Source organism: Hirundo rustica, chromosome 9 (genome assembly GCF_015227805.2).
Source record: "Hirundo rustica isolate bHirRus1 chromosome 9, bHirRus1.pri.v3, whole genome shotgun sequence".
NCBI lineage: Eukaryota > Metazoa > Chordata > Aves > Passeriformes > Hirundinidae > Hirundo > Hirundo rustica.
The window spans coordinates 21243701-21260920 of NC_053458.1; the positions used below are offsets into that span (position 1 = coordinate 21243701).

Sequence of the window (17220 nt, forward strand, 5' to 3'; positions counted from 1 at the left end):
AAAATACAGGAAAAGCAGAAGTGGAAGGACTGGCAAGAGAGGGCCTGAAACACACAGAGTGTTGAACAGATGATTAATGTCAAATTGCCTCTTGGGACTCAAATTTGGCAGTGTTTGAGGAATATGGTTCTCGTTCATACAATAAAACTGCATATATTGTAAATCTTTTACTAACAGGAACGAAAGCTTTCATTTAGCTGGGTTACAGAGAATATAAATCACATATGATTTCTAAAGAGGGCTCTCTAAATCTATTTTATTTCTCCATTATTTCTGTTTGCTACGCTATTTTTCCTCCTGTTGCTATGTTAACATACTCTTAGGAATTTTGTTCCTTGCATGCAGCACTTTGGAGCCTGCACCTTTTCTGGTCCAACGACCTTATCTGGTCATTGGTTTGGTTAGGATGTGCTGCTGTGACCAATTCTGTCAGTGTAATAATGCCTGTACATAGTGGATAAACTGGCAGTGGGGGAAAAATGGGCTGCAGTCCAGTAGTCATCACACTGATGGAAGAAACTGCGTTGAGGAGATTCTGAATAGATTTGCAGCTGCATCCCAAGTGCTGGAATGAGTATGCAAAGCAATTTACAACTTGGCACCTCCACAAATACTCTTTTACTTAAATCTCCATAGGTGATGTGCTCTAAATACACTGTACCTGTCTCTAAGAAGCAAACAGTATGAGAAAACAACACGTGGTCTTCTCACTGTTGTGAGTGTCGATCCTGCACCACAGCTTTTGCAGGTTGTAGCTGTAGACTCATTAGAGAGGATGTTAATGGCTGCTGTTGGTACTTGGGAGCTGAGGGGCCCAGGTGATGCACCATGCAGTGCTGCTGGCATTAACCTGTCATGGAGCATTGTAGTTGTGTAACAGAGGTTCTGTGAGAGCTGCTTCTGTTCCCTGCAAGGTAAAACCTTGCTGGAGTGGTAAGGATTCGTTATGCTGAATGTCTGCTTTGGCTTTGAATGAGCTCCGCAGTGCCAACTAGGAATTTTGAAACAGCATTTACGTTGCTTCACTTAAATTGCTACTGTGTCTTACTGCCAGTGATTCTAAGGATTGTTATTAAAAAAAAAAAAAAAAAATTATTGACTCTTAAGGTAACTTCTTCCATTTCTTTTAAGATGCTTGTACAATGTTTGTCTTCTTTCTTTTACCAGAGATTTTATAGGCTAAGAAGGAGCTAAGCTAGGTGGAACATTTTATTGGAGGGATTCGTGATCAACTTGCTCTATCAGCTTAAGTGCAGCTAGCCAGCCTTTTGTGCTGAACCCTTCCTATGCGTGGTTCTTTCACATTGGATAACATGCTCCAGTTCCCAAACTGAAGGTAGCTGAGTGTCTCGTTGCCAGGGAGAGGCCACATATATGCTCATTTGCATGATGAGATTGTCCCAAAGGAGCAGGGTTCAAATTTACCTTCAGAACTTGGTAACAAAACTGTTGCTGATTTAGTGGGAATGATTTCAACTTACACTGTGACTAAAAGGATCACGAGTTACTGCTTTGTTGTGAACTGTCACTGCAGTTTATTGTGGCATTTGTGCACTTAAAGTGCTTGAATGCAAATCTCATCCGCAGTTGTGGGAGACGTTGGAAAGAAGGCAGCACGATATCTGTTTTCAGTCTGTGAATGACAGTTTGTAAATAAACTTGGATCTGGTTCTGATAAAAAGAAAGAAAAGAAAAAAGGATAAGGAATCCTAATACCTTGATGTATCAAATATGTGGAAAAATTCTGATCTATTTTGACTGTGATATTATTCTGCACTGTTCCTGTATCTGAAATCTTAATCTTTTTCAGTTGCCTGATTAGTTTTTTGATGGGGATATTAGTTATATTTTGCTGGCACTTATGTTCTCCTTTCTTATTGTAGTGTGGGATTCCCCTAATTCAGGATTTAAATAGATGGCTTACGTTAGCTATCTGCAGGAGTGTCTGTGTAATGAAAACACAGAGTGTGGTTACTTGTGTTAGCTCCCCTGGGTTCTTTAACCTGCACACTGCACAGTAATTGTGTACGTTAGGTAGCAAGCTGTTTTCCAGTTAAATAGAGGTTCTCTTAGAAAAAGAAGGGGAAAAGGAATAAGCAGGATATACAGAGTTTGAAAGATGTGGCATGTTGCCGACCTTTAGCATAACTTAAAGCCCCAAACACTCTATTCAGCTAGGTACTCTACAAACAGGAAAAATCCCCCTCCTAATCTACAGAGTAGGTGGAAAGTACATGCAGGAAATGGCAGAGGGCAGGTGGAAATGCTCCCAGGCTTCAACAGTGCTGTGTGAGCCAGGGCATCCGTCAGCCATGCCAGAGGTGGGAGTGCAGGGTGCCAAGGGGCGTTAACCTGTGAAATGAAGGAGATGAACCTTCTCTTACCTGTGTTAGAACCTACCATGAGCGGGGTCTGTTGGGTTTAGGCAACCAGTGAAATGAAGAAAACCCCAAATAAAATTCTGTACAGATAGATAAAATTAAATATCTCTACTATTACCGTGCCTGTCATAATTCAGGGCCACATTAGCAATTAGGTAATGGAAGTTGAACTCTGCTCTGGAGCTTTGTTCCTCTAGTTGTCAAATCCCTGATTTCATTTCCAGCTGTGGATGTTTTGAGAACCTCACTTCATTGTGAGGAAAATTTGTCTCAGAAATGCTTGATGTCATTGTTGGGGGGGGTTGTTTGTATTTTTTAAAATTAATTTTAAGTCTTGAGATGAGTATCTCATTGTTAGGACATTTTTAAAGGTTTTTAAAAAATAGAAATAGAGCTTCATAAACTAATACGATTTATATCCTGTAAAGTAGTTTGGGGGTTTTATGCAACATTTTCCTTACCTTGTTTCATATCGTTATTAATAGTTTCAATAAAACTATTTTGCGTACCTGCTTGGGACTCTTTGGGATTGTTCCGGGATTTTGGGATTCCGGATCTTTGGGATTGTGCTCCTTTGTCACTGGGGGGTTTCTTTTCCTATAGTCATATTGATGATTAAATCAGAGTAGATTGATGCGTAAATTAAAATACTAGGACAGAAACTCTTTTCTTGATTTGAGTTTATGTACAGTGCTAGAAAGAAATCTGGAAGAAGAATGAAGAAAATAATCAGATTACTCAGGAGTTTGTGACAGACAACGATAGTACTTGTGTAACTACTCATTTAGCGATAATTTTAATTTTTTGAGGAGCATCATTGTGAGTACCCTAACTTCTATTATTGGTATTTTTCTAGTCTTTTATAACCTTTTGTGCTTCTGTTGACTATCTGGAAAGACTGCTGGTTACTGGTCATTAAGTCTTGGGCATTAAATGGCTAAAAAGGGAGATGGAATAATTTCAGAGATAATGGAGTCAACTTTCCCTCCCTCACTCTGGTAATTCTTTTGATTCACCAAAGGCAGTTAGCTCTGCATCTGTCAGTTCTGGTTACAAAATGCCTGTCCAGCTGTATGCTCTCAGCTGCAATTTGGTGATTCTCTTTCTAGCAAGGAAATGATGGTTTCCTATACAAAAGATACCTCTGTGCATGTCGTTTGGGCAAAGGAGAGGAACCCTCATATTCCATTTTCTATTCGAACCTTGTAAGTGAAATTCCAGGCTCGTGGAGCGGTGAGTTGATAGGATTACAAGTCAACATCAACTCTGGGCCAAAGCCAGTGCAATACCCAACCCTTCCAGCCATTTCAGGGCTGTCTGCAATATTCAGCAATGTGGGTTAGATTTGTGTGAGCCCATATTTATAAGTCAGCATGGTAAATACAGGGGGGGTGGAGGAGGAAGCACCTGAACCAAGAACATGAGATAGTGCTTTAATTTATTTGCAGCTTGTCTGATGGCATAGGATGTTTAGGTGGGGTCTTTGCCAGGCTCTGTAGAGGTGCAGGCTCTGCAGCAGAGCTCTCTCACTCACACCTGAGAGGAGCGGCTCAGGAGCTGTTTATGAACTCCAGCTTTCCTCTTCTGTCCATTGATGTGTGATGTGAGCTGCAAAGTGGCTTGCATGCTGCTAAGCCAGGCCTGTAAAAGAATCCCTGTGGTTTATTCTGGGGTTTTCTGCTCAACAGAGAAATCCATCAGGAGACAAAGGCAGTATTTCAGAGCAGGTGTTGCTCCACATCATCATGATCCTGAATAAAACCTCAAATTCACCTCATCAGTGAAGGTGGTTTTTGTGTGCACTCAGCTAATCAGCTGTTGAACAGCTGTCAAAAGTGGTGCAGAGAGGAGTTTAAAATTAATCTGCCAAGAATAACCACAGTGATCTTAGTACATACAGTTGTTTCTTGTATTTGCATAATCCACTCTCATGACTAGTCACTTGTACTGTGCTCAGGGTTTGGAAAATTTAGCTTTTCCCCAGCATGGCACACCTTTACTTAAAGGCTCATTCACAGGTGAATAGGTATTCCTGCAGAAATGCTAATAAACAATGATGCTGTTTACTATGTAAATACAATATTACACTTGATGTGAAATTTTCAGGAGTTTTTGGTGGTTTATTTTAGGCTTATTCATTAATTCAGGTAAATTTTTAAAATATCCTTGAACAGCACTGACGACTAAAATAGAGAATGCTTTACTTTGGAGTGTTCCTTGTGCCATTTGTATTTATATGCTCTTTTATATTTTGAAGGTCTGAAGCCAAGCTGATCTCCGTATTTCAGTAATTGGACTGTTGGTATATTTTTATTGTTGTGTAGTCTGGTTCTTCATTCACAGGTTGTGCAAAGCTGTGTTTTGTTTTCAGATGATCCAGTTCAAGCTTCTTTGCGTTTTTTTTCTTTTTTTCCTCCTACCCATTCTGAAATCCATTCAGCGTCTTTCTGAAAGGAAATTCAAACTTAGTTCATCATTGGGAAATTTGTCTTAATCCTGAAACAAGAAGTCTCTGTCACTAGTTTTCCTCAGGAAATGCAATTTGTGCAGTAGATCTGCCTCCATCTGTAGTTTCCTCTAGTAGCTTTTGAATCTCTGTCGGTGATGACTTCATTTGGCAGATGCTCCTTTCCCCCAGATTTGTGAGGAATAGCAGATGGGGAGAGAAGGCATGACTTAATCCTCTCCTATAGGGAAAGGCAGCAGGAACGGAACTGTTTGATATTCCACCAGCCCCCAAGTGACCGGGCAGGGTCTGTCAGCTGTCCACCATGTGACTGCATCAGCAAAGCAATACTTTTGATCATCTGACAAATTCCAAAAAAGAAGGTGTGGGTTGAGGAAGGGAGCAAATGCAGATGCTTAAAATTTACCGTTTTGAGGTGATGAAGGAAATAAAACCATCTTCTCCAACTGTATTGTGATTATCAGTTCTGTGTACTGCAAATAAATCGCAGCATTGGCTTTCTGTTTCTTGCTGATGACTTTTCACCTGTGCGGAAATACGGTTTTCTGTCAAAAGTTTAAATGAAAAAATCTATTGTAGACATTCAGTGTAACTAAGACTTGCAAACTGAGTAAACTCATTGCCTACCATTGAGTTAAAATTTATAATATGTAATTGAATCATTGCTGAAATGGAAAATACCTTAAAAGGTGAAACACCTGTCTGGAAGCTGTGATAACTAGAACTACTAGCTTGTATACAGGCTTCGGGGAAAGAAATAACAACTATTGTTTTATCACTGCCAGGAATTTGAAACATACTGATTAAAGATGGGGGGGACTTGGTTTCTTCTGTTGTTTTTCTTGAGAGAGCGTGAGACTGATTCCAGTCTTAGCATTTGTGTCACTGATTCAGTGCAGGGATGTTAATGGAAGGTTGAGATGTACTTTCATCATGCAAACCTCATCTATATTTAAATAGCTTCTATATAAGTCTGTGCTTTAATAGAAAAAAGGAATGAAAAGTGACTTTGACAGCAATAAGTACTTTTTTTTTTTTTCCCCCTTAAGAATTTTGTATTGAGGCAAATATACTTTTTTATTGATGGTTTAATTGAAAATCCTGTAGGTCCTTATAGCCAGGGTGGGTAATTGCTAACTATGGCTCACCATTTTCTTCTAATAAAGAATTGATGCAGTGCATGTTTTGTCTGTTGTGGGCTATGAAGTGGCCGCCACTTTCGATTGCCCAATCTCTGGCTTGCTTCATTTGATTTGGGGGTGGTGAGGCTGATGCTCCTTTCTGTTTCAGTATCAAACAACTGTGTCATTAGTAACGCCAGTTTAATTTTCCTCTTCTGAAGGAGACCCAGTCTTTTCTCTGTGGGCTTTTTGCTGGTACTTCAAAATTACAGAACCCCCTGGAACTTCCTGTATTTAGTAAAATTGTGCATTTCAAGGTTGTGTATACAACTTCAGTTTTCTATTCATGCTTTCCTGAAAGGCAGCTCTTTAACATGGATAGAGATTTTATATTGCTCTGAGGTGTGGAGAGAATAAATTTAAAGCAGCTTGATTGCATTAATACAGATCTTTTTCATAGTAAGCCCCAAGTGATTTTTTTCAAGCTACATAAAATTTTCATTAAAAATGCAAATTTAGGAGAAAGCCTGTTTCACTGTTGGTTATGCTGACAGTGTAGAACTTCTCCTATGGGAGGTCTATTAACTCCTTAGGCTTTTCTGCTGGAGCCCTGTGCCCCCTGAGCCATTCCATGGTGATACCAGCTCGGGCAAGGCTGGGTTACAGAGATGCTCTCAGCAGCTGGAAGAGCAAGGCTTCCTTTGCTGTACTCCGCTCCTCTCAGGGCCGGTGTACACCTGAGAGATGCTGCCCGTGCAAGCGTTCCACTTCCACCCCCTGCATTTTGCATTCCCCACTCTAATTAATGTGATTTAGGTTTGGTTACCAATTGCACGTTGGCACGCTGAAGGCGTAACTGACATCCTAATGACTTACGCGTGAAGAAGCCGGGTATGAGGAGCAGACCCAGTAATTTTGGTTGGATCTGTGACGATGAGGTGTTGGCCAATGCGGGTGTGTCCGTATCACCCTCCTAAGAATAGGAATGTGCTGTATGGCCAGTAAGGAGGGAAGAAAACAGGAGTAATTGTTCCAGCTCTTGGGATATGGTGGCATCAGTCAGATGATGAGGATAGATGTGTAGCTCAGATACAGCGAAGCTATGAACACCGGATGTAAAATGTACTGCTAAAAAGAACTGATATTTAAATAAACACAGATGTTCCGATGTACTTTTAAGTATAACTGGGTTTTTAAAAATTAAAGTTTTTTTTTTTTTTTAAACAAACTTTTAAAATTATTCAGTTAATTTCCATTACAGTATAAATATACAAACAAGTTACCATAGTAATCATCTGGTGCTCTGTGGAGGTTGCCAGAGAACACACACATTTTACTTTGTGGTGTGTCCCTCTGTGGAAGAGAACTTCCAAATCCCTTGGATTTGCTGAGCAGCAGGAGTGCTGGAGCGCTTAGGGCCATTGGCCTGTTTGAGTTACCCGAGCTGAGGCTGGGCAGACTTCCGCAGAGTGAATACCTGAACACAGCCTGCCCCGTGTGTGGGTTGCAGTGCTATTGTAACCTGTGGGTGTCATGCCTCATAATTGCAAAAATGCATCCACACCCTCTTGTTGATGCCAAATAATTCTAGTGATGAGCATGGAAGGGCAAAATAGTTGTTTAATTGGAAGAATGTGGATAGTCTGTTTGAGGGCTGCTGTCAAGGTAGAGTAGGATGGGAGGCATGAATCTCCACAGCTGGGATTGATAAAACTAATGAGAGGAAAAGACATGGGTTATATCGACAATTAAATAGACAGGTTTACATACTCTTCTGATGACAGCTCTGAATCTGAGCTCTGTTCCTGTTTTTTTGACACCTCTGAAGTCTCTTGATGAAATATGCATTTGTGAATTACACAACTCTCTTTACTTGCAAAGGAAGGTAATATTAGTACTGAGGCATAAATATGTCACTGTCTCTACTAAAAATATGTTTAAAAAGGGACAAACTTTTGATTACAGGGTTTCTTTTCTGTTAATTTTTCCTGGCCAGCCTAAACATGTCCAATATTTACATGCTGGCTTCTGCAGTCCCTTTGAAGCAGAGTTTAGAGCTCACATTGTGGTCCTGCAGAATTTTTGAATTGGAAGCCAATGTTAACACCCCTTGCCCTCCAAACTCCCATACTCCCCCATTTTCTTTTGGGAGCAGGGGGAGAAAAACGAATATAGAACTTAAACCTGCTGTGCTTACAGTATTGGGATGATCTCCAGATGGGATTGTGCCCCCCACTTCTGACTGCTGTGGGCCTTCAGCTGATGATCAGGGTTTCAGCAGCAGTGTTTACATGTAAAGCACTTTGTGATCTGTCCTGTATTATGCCTTCCATTCTGTAGTTTTCATCCTTAAAGGTTTTTTCCTGGAACTTTGTGAGGCCAGGATATAAATACTAACAAGGGTAAATTCTTCAAAGATGGTTTTTGGTAAACCTCTTTGGCTTTCTCACTTGCCTGCAGGAATTGCTATGTCTGTGTAGAAGGCTTTGGCTCTGCCCTTAAGTTCTTGAATGACGTTTCCTGCTTGGTAGGAGCAGTGTTATACTTTTACATCAGCTGCAAATGCTGATGAGTTATTAAGTATGAGACTTCAAGCCAAGCATCTTATGTTCCCTTTGCAGAACCGCGGCTGAATGGAGCTTAAAGGGCCACAGATGAAAGAAAGAACATGAACGTTTCTGAAGGTGTGAGATGTGTCTGGCAGTGACCTCCTTACCTCAGTAATAAAAGAAGAGTTTTTCTACGGGAGCTTAGGATATCTTTACTCCAGCTTCTTAATATACTAACTGGAATGGTGCTCTGACAACAATTCTCCATAATCAAGCACTTACCCTACTACAGAACAGGATTTCTTTCTCTACTGATAATGTAACTCAATGGCGGAAAATAATGTTTTGATAAGCATGCGTGAGGATCGTTCCTTTCATGTGCGATACAGGTAAGACTCTGGTCGTTTTCCTGTAAATGAGTAAGTGCTGTTAATAATAGAAAGCTAAACAAGTTGCAACAAATAGCTTGATATCTCTGCTAGTAGTATTATTGAAATTTAAAATTAAACCGTTTTTTTCCTTGATTTTTGAATGATGAAAATTCACTTTTGCTATGTAGCAGATTATATTAGTATGATTATGTAATTGAACAGTATTGGAACTTGTATGGTAGCAGAATAGTACATATTGTCTGCATTTCTTTGTATTTGGGATAGAATGATATGAAGTGTGGTGCCTGCAGTGTAATAGCTGCTCCTTCTCTTAGCTGTTGGGCTGCCTACGCGAATTGCTGAGATTTGTCTGCTAAAGTTCTCTGTACTTGGCACGTTATTGTTTTGATGAACGATGAGGTGTTATCCTTACTTTAAATAAAGAAATTTGATTGATAGATGGAAACTGCCTTGGTGCCTTGCACTCAGAAGTACTGTTCTTGCAAGTGAAGAGGATATGGCATTTCCCTTCTGAGAGCTTTTATCATTTTTCTTCTGAATCCCCTTTTAAAGACTTGTGACAATGTGTGAGCATTTCAGACTCGCTCCAATGGAGCTGAGCTACAGGAGCATTGTGTAGTGTATGGTGTTTGGAAGGGTAAACCTTGCAGTTCATTCAGTAGGAAGGGACACTGGAAGACTGAAATGATAGTTTAAAAAGAAATAAAAAATGCGGTTCTTGTGTGTTCCCCCACTCCTACCCTGGTCATCCTTTCTTTGGAGGCCTTCTCCTTGCCAGCTAACAGCAAGAAGGCAGTACTTGTATTTGTAAGACAGCACATGCTATGGCTTAAAAGTAATTCTTTCAACCTTCTGACAGTCTTAGATTGCTGTTGGAGTGGTCTTCTCTTCCATTTCATAGAAGTCTTTAATTTCATTTCATACAAGTCCAGTGTCCTGGTTAGCAGTGCAGCCAGCTGGAGAAGTTTTTCATGGTCAGTAAGGAGAAAAATTAGCAAATAAGCAGTAATTGATTGTTTTCTCTCTTTATTTTGCTAAAATATTTATCCTGTGGCTTCGACCCTAAGTGTGTAAGCATGATAACTGTGCTGTTTCCTGAATGGACGCACTTGCCAGCATTCCTCTTCCATGTTTCCCCATACTGGTGCTGGTGCTCTCAGTCCTCCCCAGACAATGGCAGAACATCCTTGCTCAGTCTTTAATAAAAACAGGAGCTGTTCAGGGTACTACTGTATAAGTAAATGGATGAAATATGTGTCATGGCCAATTGACTGGTTTAAACTGACAAGCTAAAAATCTTGAAAAAATTTGGCACGCACAGTCAGGGCACAATGTCTTACTGCTTTATGCTGTATTTCAGTACAGGTTTGAATGAGACCAATTAAAAGTATCAACAATAACAATATTCTTGACCTTATTAAACTTTTCTGCAAGAACTATAATCTGATTCACATTTAAAAGACATGATGGCAAAATACTTTTAATTTAAAAACATAGTAAACTTTCCTAAGACTTCGAGAAACTGCGGATTAATTCAGTATATTGACCTGGAATTTTATGATGATTTTGATAGCTGTAATTTGGAAATATTTTATTTTGTATTATTCTAGGGCTGTTTGGCTGTGACTGCTCTTTCCTTCCTTCTGGTGTTCCATTAGAACTGATTTTAAAGAAGTTGGGGCCCACTCCCAAGAAAAGGCTTTACTATGGGTCTGGCTGTGCAAGCGTTTCTTTCTCCCCACAGTAGTTAATCAGTGTCACTTCAGCAGTTATAAAAATGCTTATGCTGGTGGAAGGAGATTATTTTTTGTTGTTGTTGTTTAGTGTTTGAAAATAAAATGCTAATGTTACTTCATTTGTATGAATAAATGATCTGTAGGGTGAATATTTGTAGAACTTGTTTCTTTTGGCCTGCTAAATTCATACACCAAAAAGTTGTAACTGCTTTTATCTTGACTGGAGCAGAAGAACACAGAATTCAGGTGTGTGTTTTCTCTGTGAGTTGTTTCTAAGCTCACCATCGTGCAGTTTGATGGAAGCAGTGCTGCAGTGGAGCTGTGGGGGAGCTGCTTGCAGCGGTCGCTTCTGCTCACGTGGAGAAGCCAAGAGTGAGGGCAGGAGTCAGGAATGGTATAATGTCAGCTTAATTACAGGATACCGTGGTGTTAGTGATGTGTGCATCTGAACTAAAGAGATGTCATGGGGGTTGTTTTGTCTCCAGGTGTGTTATTTGTGCCAATGTGTTTCCTGGCAAATTGATGACAGCCGTGTTCCCCCTCAAAAGCAAAAAGTCCTCTTAGTGGGAATCTAACTGAGTAAAACTAAATTGTGTTTAGATTGTAGTAATCAGTGAGTCTTACTGCCTTAATTCTTGCCACTCTTCTTGTCCGTATTGTAAGATGAGAACAGCTGAAGGGAGGGAGACAAAAGCAAGGAGGCAATATGCTTAGGGTTTATATTCTTAGAAAAATAAAGGTTTAAAATAGAATGTGAAAAAGGTCAGAGAAGAACGGGGGAGGTGGGGGGGGGGGGAATGGGAGGGCACAGGTGGAGAAAAAGGAAAGAAAAAAACCTGGGGAGCCAAGCAGGAGGAAAAGCTTTGAGGGCCAGATAAGGATGAGGTAGTTTTACAATTGAGAAATTATTCAGGAGATGCCAGGCAGCTATAGACAGCATAACAAAATGAAGCCCTGTGTGAGCATTTCCACGTAATATCTGAGAGAACGTTATCCTGTTTAGCAGGAACTGAAGTGCATTAGAAGTGCTCAGATGAATGGGGCTTGTTCTCTTCTCCTCTCAATGTATCTCTTGTTTGGCCACTGAGTGTTGAGTAAATAATTCAGCCCAGAGAACAGAGAGAGTAATGTCATATTCTCCTTGTAACTATTTAATGACTCCCTAAAACATTGATAACCTGGCCCTGTCTAGTCTGCCAAAGGGCTATTTAACCATTAGTAGTGACAGGTGGAGAACACCTATGTAAATCCTAACAAAAAACCACCACCACCAAAACAAAGTGTTAATTTGCGTAAGAGTCCTTTAAGTAGCAGAGGGGAGGAAAAAACAAATGCAAACCAAACCTCGTCTGAATTCCAGTTTTGGTACTCAATGGAAAAGCCTAGGAAACTTTTAAAATAACTGAGTGATTTCATAGCTCTTATATAACCTGAATAAAATATTAATATTGAGTGCAGACAACTGTGAAAATAAATATTTCATTTTCTCTGTTCTATTTTGGTATAGCTTATATAGATTTTGAAATGGTAGATCAGAAAGAATGGATCCAGATGGAATTAAAGCTTTAATTTGCTGTACAGATTCTAGCAACCTGTTAACACACCCTCTCTAGAGTTGTGTAATTTTTGCTTTTTTTTTTAATTCAAACAATTATTAATTCCCATTTTCATTTACCTCCTCTAACTCTGGTTGAATTTAAACACTCTGTAGTAACAGCTGATTTTCATCAGTTTGAGTATAAGCCGTTTGCTTCTTAGTTGTGTTCTGTATGAAAGATCCCACATCTTTCATTTTTATAAGTTGTACTAAATCTAGGCCTGCAAAGTCAAATGATTGTATTTCAGATTCCCTGATAAAATGGTAATGCTGCCTTGGCATTTGGCATTTTTTGGTGTAGTGTGAATTAGATGAATGCAGTCTCTCAGGGGAGCTACATACTGCAGCACTCTGATATTGCCCTTGTACCTCTTCTAACTGCCTTTTCTTCACTGATTATGTGGCTGATGTATCACAGTTAAAAAAATATATATATTTTTAATGGAATAAATTCACTTACGGAAGCAGAGTCCAGTGTAGCATTTTTACCGTACATCACACACACATTTTGCTGGAAGTTCTGCTCTTTTTAGCCATTCAGGGTAAAAATCCAAAGAGTGTGGCTGTGTAATGGTGAGAATCTCTGTACTAAGAAGCACCATATTTTCTAGCTGTCACTCTAATTGGACATGTCAGTTAACATGAGGTGCCCGGAGAGAACCTCTTTGGATAGGATTAAGATTACCCAGTGAAGTGTTTTAAGTCTTAAACCTTCAGTTGCTGATGGTGTAATCATTTCTGCCTTGCACTTAATTGTACTTAATCATTTCTGCCTTCTCCTGTCTTACATTCGACACATGCACAATGTCATGAGAGCCAGGTGGTGTCTTGTAGCTAATGGGAACGCTTTAACTTCTCTGAGAAGAGTTTCCAACCTCAAAATATTGCATGTGTTATGGATATCCAACCTGAGAAGTTGGGCTTGGCAAGAACTTCATGCTGGAGTTATCTTTTGCTGTCAGCATCTTTAGCAACTACCAAGCAGAGAGGGGTTTTGGTTGCACAGGTTAAACATGTCGGTCATCTCGCTGTGCTTAAATTGCGGCGTGTCGAAGACCAGCAGGTATGGCGGTATTTTGTGTTTTGTGTTGTACTCGTGATCCCAATCCCAATTCTTCTAGTCCTTTTGGAAGTCATTAGATTTTTAAAAAATATTTCCTTCCTGTTCAGATTTGAGCAGAGGTTTGTATAATCTACTTTTTCCAGTTGAAGAAATAAAGAAATATAACTATTGCAGGTATGTTAAAAACTTCATCACTATGTCAAGTCAAAACAGGTGTTGTGTGGGCCTGATATTTCTAAGTCTGAAGAGATTTTAGCCTGCTAGCAGTGCTGTTTCCCAAGGGAAAAGTTCTTGAGAAAGCCTCTTCTCAAAACAGTCTTGGCAAACAACTATCCTTTCCCCAAACAATCTTTCTCCAGGTGGTGTTTTGCTGTTTCTCTAGTTTCACCAATAGAATTAAAGAGGTGTCGTTCCTAGTCACCAATCATGTTAAGTCTGTATCAGAACACCTTATAAAAGGTGGTAAGAATTAGACATTAAAGCCTTCTATACTCTTTACCTTCTAAAATATTTAGAATCTTTTGTCTTTCTTTCGTGTTCCACAGCAACAGTGTTGTCTGCTGTTTCCACTAAAATAACTTCAGCAAAAGCCAGCATTTGATTGTCTGCTTTTATGGCAATATTAGCACATACTTTTTCAACAATTACAGAATGTCTCTTAACAGGGTTTTCACTTTGAAAAAAATCTTTAAAAAGATAAAACACTGACTTTTTGCAAGCTTTTTAAAATGCATGTATTCTGAAAAAGCTGGAGAACCATATTGCTTCAAGAGTGAGACCTCGAGCTGTTGTCTTTCTCATCTTTCTCTCCCCACCTCCCTCGCATCTCAGAACTGGAAAGTAGGAAATGTTTGGATAAAATTCTTCACGCTTACTGAAATGTTACATTTTGTACTCCTGAACTCATAGGGGCAAAAATGCATGTGAATGGTTCTTGCCACTGTAGTTTTATATCAGCCTCTTTGTTCATGTTTAAAATGTAATAGTCTACAAATTTTCATGACTCCAGTATTTTGTACCTGTATAATTACACAATTACTTGTTCATAATAATAAAAATATTCCAGTGGGTTCTGGAATAATGGTATATCAGTGAAGTAACTTGAATTGATGTATATTTTGTCATTAATTTAATCCAGGTATTTTTTCTTACACTGAGAATTTTCATAGCAGTGTTAGCATAAGAAATGAAGTGCCAAGGAGTATTGAATTACATAAGAAGCAACTTGGGGAAAATTAGTCAGTCTTTGATACACAGAATATTCTAATTTAATTTTTTTCCTGTGAATCATTTTGCAGGTTACTATGGCATCACCCTAAAAATCTGAAGTGCTTCCATTTGTCAGAGTCAGTATTTTTCAGTAATAGCTTGATTTCTGGGAAACTTTTCTGAAATTATCTAGATGGTTAAAACTGTTTTGAATCCTTCAGGTGCTGCCTGTGGATAAAGCAGAGTTTGGTTTCCTCTCTGAGCCTGAAAAAAAAAGAAATTGTAGCTGTTTGTTCAAATGTTATTTTGCTCATCATTGTCAAAGTTGTAATTTCCGTTTCAGCCTTAGCTTCTGTAATACTCTGAAGCAAAGTTCATTGGTTGTAGTGTGGTGCTGATTCCCTCTCCTAAACAAATAGAGGCCCTCTGAGTAAAACAATGCCCTGTTCAGAGCTCATGTGCCAGCAAGAGTGTGGCATTTGCAGTGACTGTTGGCCTTTTTTGTCACCGGTGCAGGATGGAAGCTTCCTGCCTGGAGCTGGCTCTGGAAGGCGAGCGCCTGTGCAAGGCAGGAGATTGCCGGGCTGGAGTGTCTTTCTTTGAAGCAGCTGTTCAGGTTGGAACTGAAGATTTACGAACCCTGAGCGCTATTTACAGCCAGCTGGGCAATGCCTATTTCTACCTGCACGAATATGCAAAGGCCTTGGAATACCATCATCACGATTTAACTCTTGCAAGGTAATCGTTCTCCATGTCACCCCACCCTGGTAGATGGCAGCAGCTGACTGTCCAGTGTCCTGCCAAACCCTGCTATTAATACTGGCTAATGAGTGAACGTGGTGGTGGCAGAGGGCTGGGGGGCCTGGCAGGTCACTTGGGTGCCCTCTAACCTGGCAGCTAATACTTGGTGTAGCACCATAATCCTAGAACTGACTGAGGCCTCACCAGGTTCCTGGATAATTAAGTGGCTGCTTTAAATCCTTTCTTTACCCTTTCCTGATTCTAGTTCTCCGTATTGTTAAGCTGCTCTTGTTTACTAGACAGAACTCCTTAATGTTTATTTGTACAAAACTCGTAATACTGTGAAATCTAAAACCTTATCCTTTTCATATGCTATTTATGTATCTTTTACTGATTTGTATAGATTCAATAAAAGACACAGGCGTATAATGTACTTAACCTCAATTTAGGCATAAATCTATTCTTCCTCTCCCTTACCCTGCTCCTGTGCAGTGACCTTGGGGCATTTGTTTTGTGTTAGCCCTCAAGTATGACAGTCTGAGTGGTTCAGTGGCAGTCTCTTGCCTTAGTCTCATTTAGAATCTAGAAATGAAGGAGTGCCTTGAGGTACAGAGGAGACTGTAAGTGTTAAACCTTACAGTTAAAGTGTCTTGTTAAATAAAAGAAGGCTTTTACTTAAAAGGAGATAGTAAAGTAAAACACAAACACAGTTAAATCTCTTTCTAATGCCAGGACTATCTTTCTAAATCATTTTTAAGAATTTTCTCTCTATTCTCTTCCTAAAAAGTATGAATTTTTAAAAAAATTGTTAAGCAGATGATCAATATCTTGAATACCAGCATTTGGCCAAACAGCAGTGACAGAACGAGATGTTTGTAACCACTGAGTGAAGAATGTTTGAGTGCATTTCAGATACAAAATGAACTGAACACATACACATTTACATGGTTGTGGTCTCTTTGCATAAATTCATCTAATTCTCTACCATACACTGACCATCTGCTTGGTTTAAATTATTCACTGTTTTTTGGGTATCCATTTCTGCAATTTTAGGACAATTGGAGATCTACTGGGAGAAGCTAAAGCTAGTGGGAATCTGGGCAACACCTTAAAGGTACTTGGGAATTTTGAAGAAGCTATCGTCTGCTGTCAGAGACACCTGGATATTTCCAGAGAGCTTAATGATAAGGTAAGAACTGTGCAGGAATCTGGATGTGAAGTGCTAACACACATTCCTGAACCCTGTGGTACTGGTAAGGAGTGTGTACCTTTCAGAGGGAAATAGTGAACATTCAATTATTTCTTCTAGGCAGTAAGAATCTATTAGTTGGAATACAGCTGTTTGTGCCTGGAAGATTATAGGTCCAGGTTAAATATTACCCTATTTTGTGGCAGGTTTGTTTTTAATTTTTAATGGTAATTGACCTCAAGAATGTATCTTGCTCTTCAAAAAGAATAGTATGCAAAGCAATTGGATTGAGGGATATGACTGGGTAGGTGATAACACGTTCAGAATGGGCAGAGTGTGTATTGACAAGTAGTTAAGGAACTTTTTTCCCATCTGTGGATTGTACAAATACTTATTGTGACAGAAGACTTGGAAGTGTGAAATCTTAATGCCTTCTTTTACTTCTGGTTCAGGTTGGAGAAGCAAGAGCACTGTATAATCTGGGAAATGTATATCACTCTAAAGGGAAAAATGTAGCTAATGCCGGGACTCACGATCCAGGGGAACTTCCAGATGATGTGAAAAATGCTTTACAAAAAGCTGCAAAGTATTATGAGTAAGTAGTAGCTCTAAATGTTGGGGGCTGGGAGGATATGATCATGTAGTTCATTAGAATGTGGGAGATTTGCAGTGCCATGAGCTAGACTGTGGAATGCTTCTCTGCAGAACTGAGGTTCCTGTCAGTTTGGTCTTCTCAACAGGACAGTGCACTGGTTTTTATCATGCCCTCACTTGT

The 17220-nt window shown here is 39.6% G+C and overlaps 1 protein-coding gene across 2 annotated transcripts in view; it reads left to right on the top strand.

Annotated features, from left to right (window-relative positions):
- Positions 1 to 17220, top strand: part of GPSM2 (G protein signaling modulator 2) — a 28394-nt gene that overhangs the window by 1869 nt on the left and 9305 nt on the right. For both annotated transcript variants that reach the window (XM_040073214.1, XM_040073215.1), the window contains exons 2-5: positions 8591 to 8907; positions 15032 to 15253; positions 16310 to 16445; positions 16898 to 17040. In XM_040073214.1, coding sequence (XP_039929148.1) covers positions 8846 to 8907; positions 15032 to 15253; positions 16310 to 16445; positions 16898 to 17040 — 563 coding nt within the window. In that variant the 5' untranslated portion in view covers positions 8591 to 8845. The remainder of the gene's footprint in view (positions 1 to 8590; positions 8908 to 15031; positions 15254 to 16309; positions 16446 to 16897; positions 17041 to 17220) is intronic.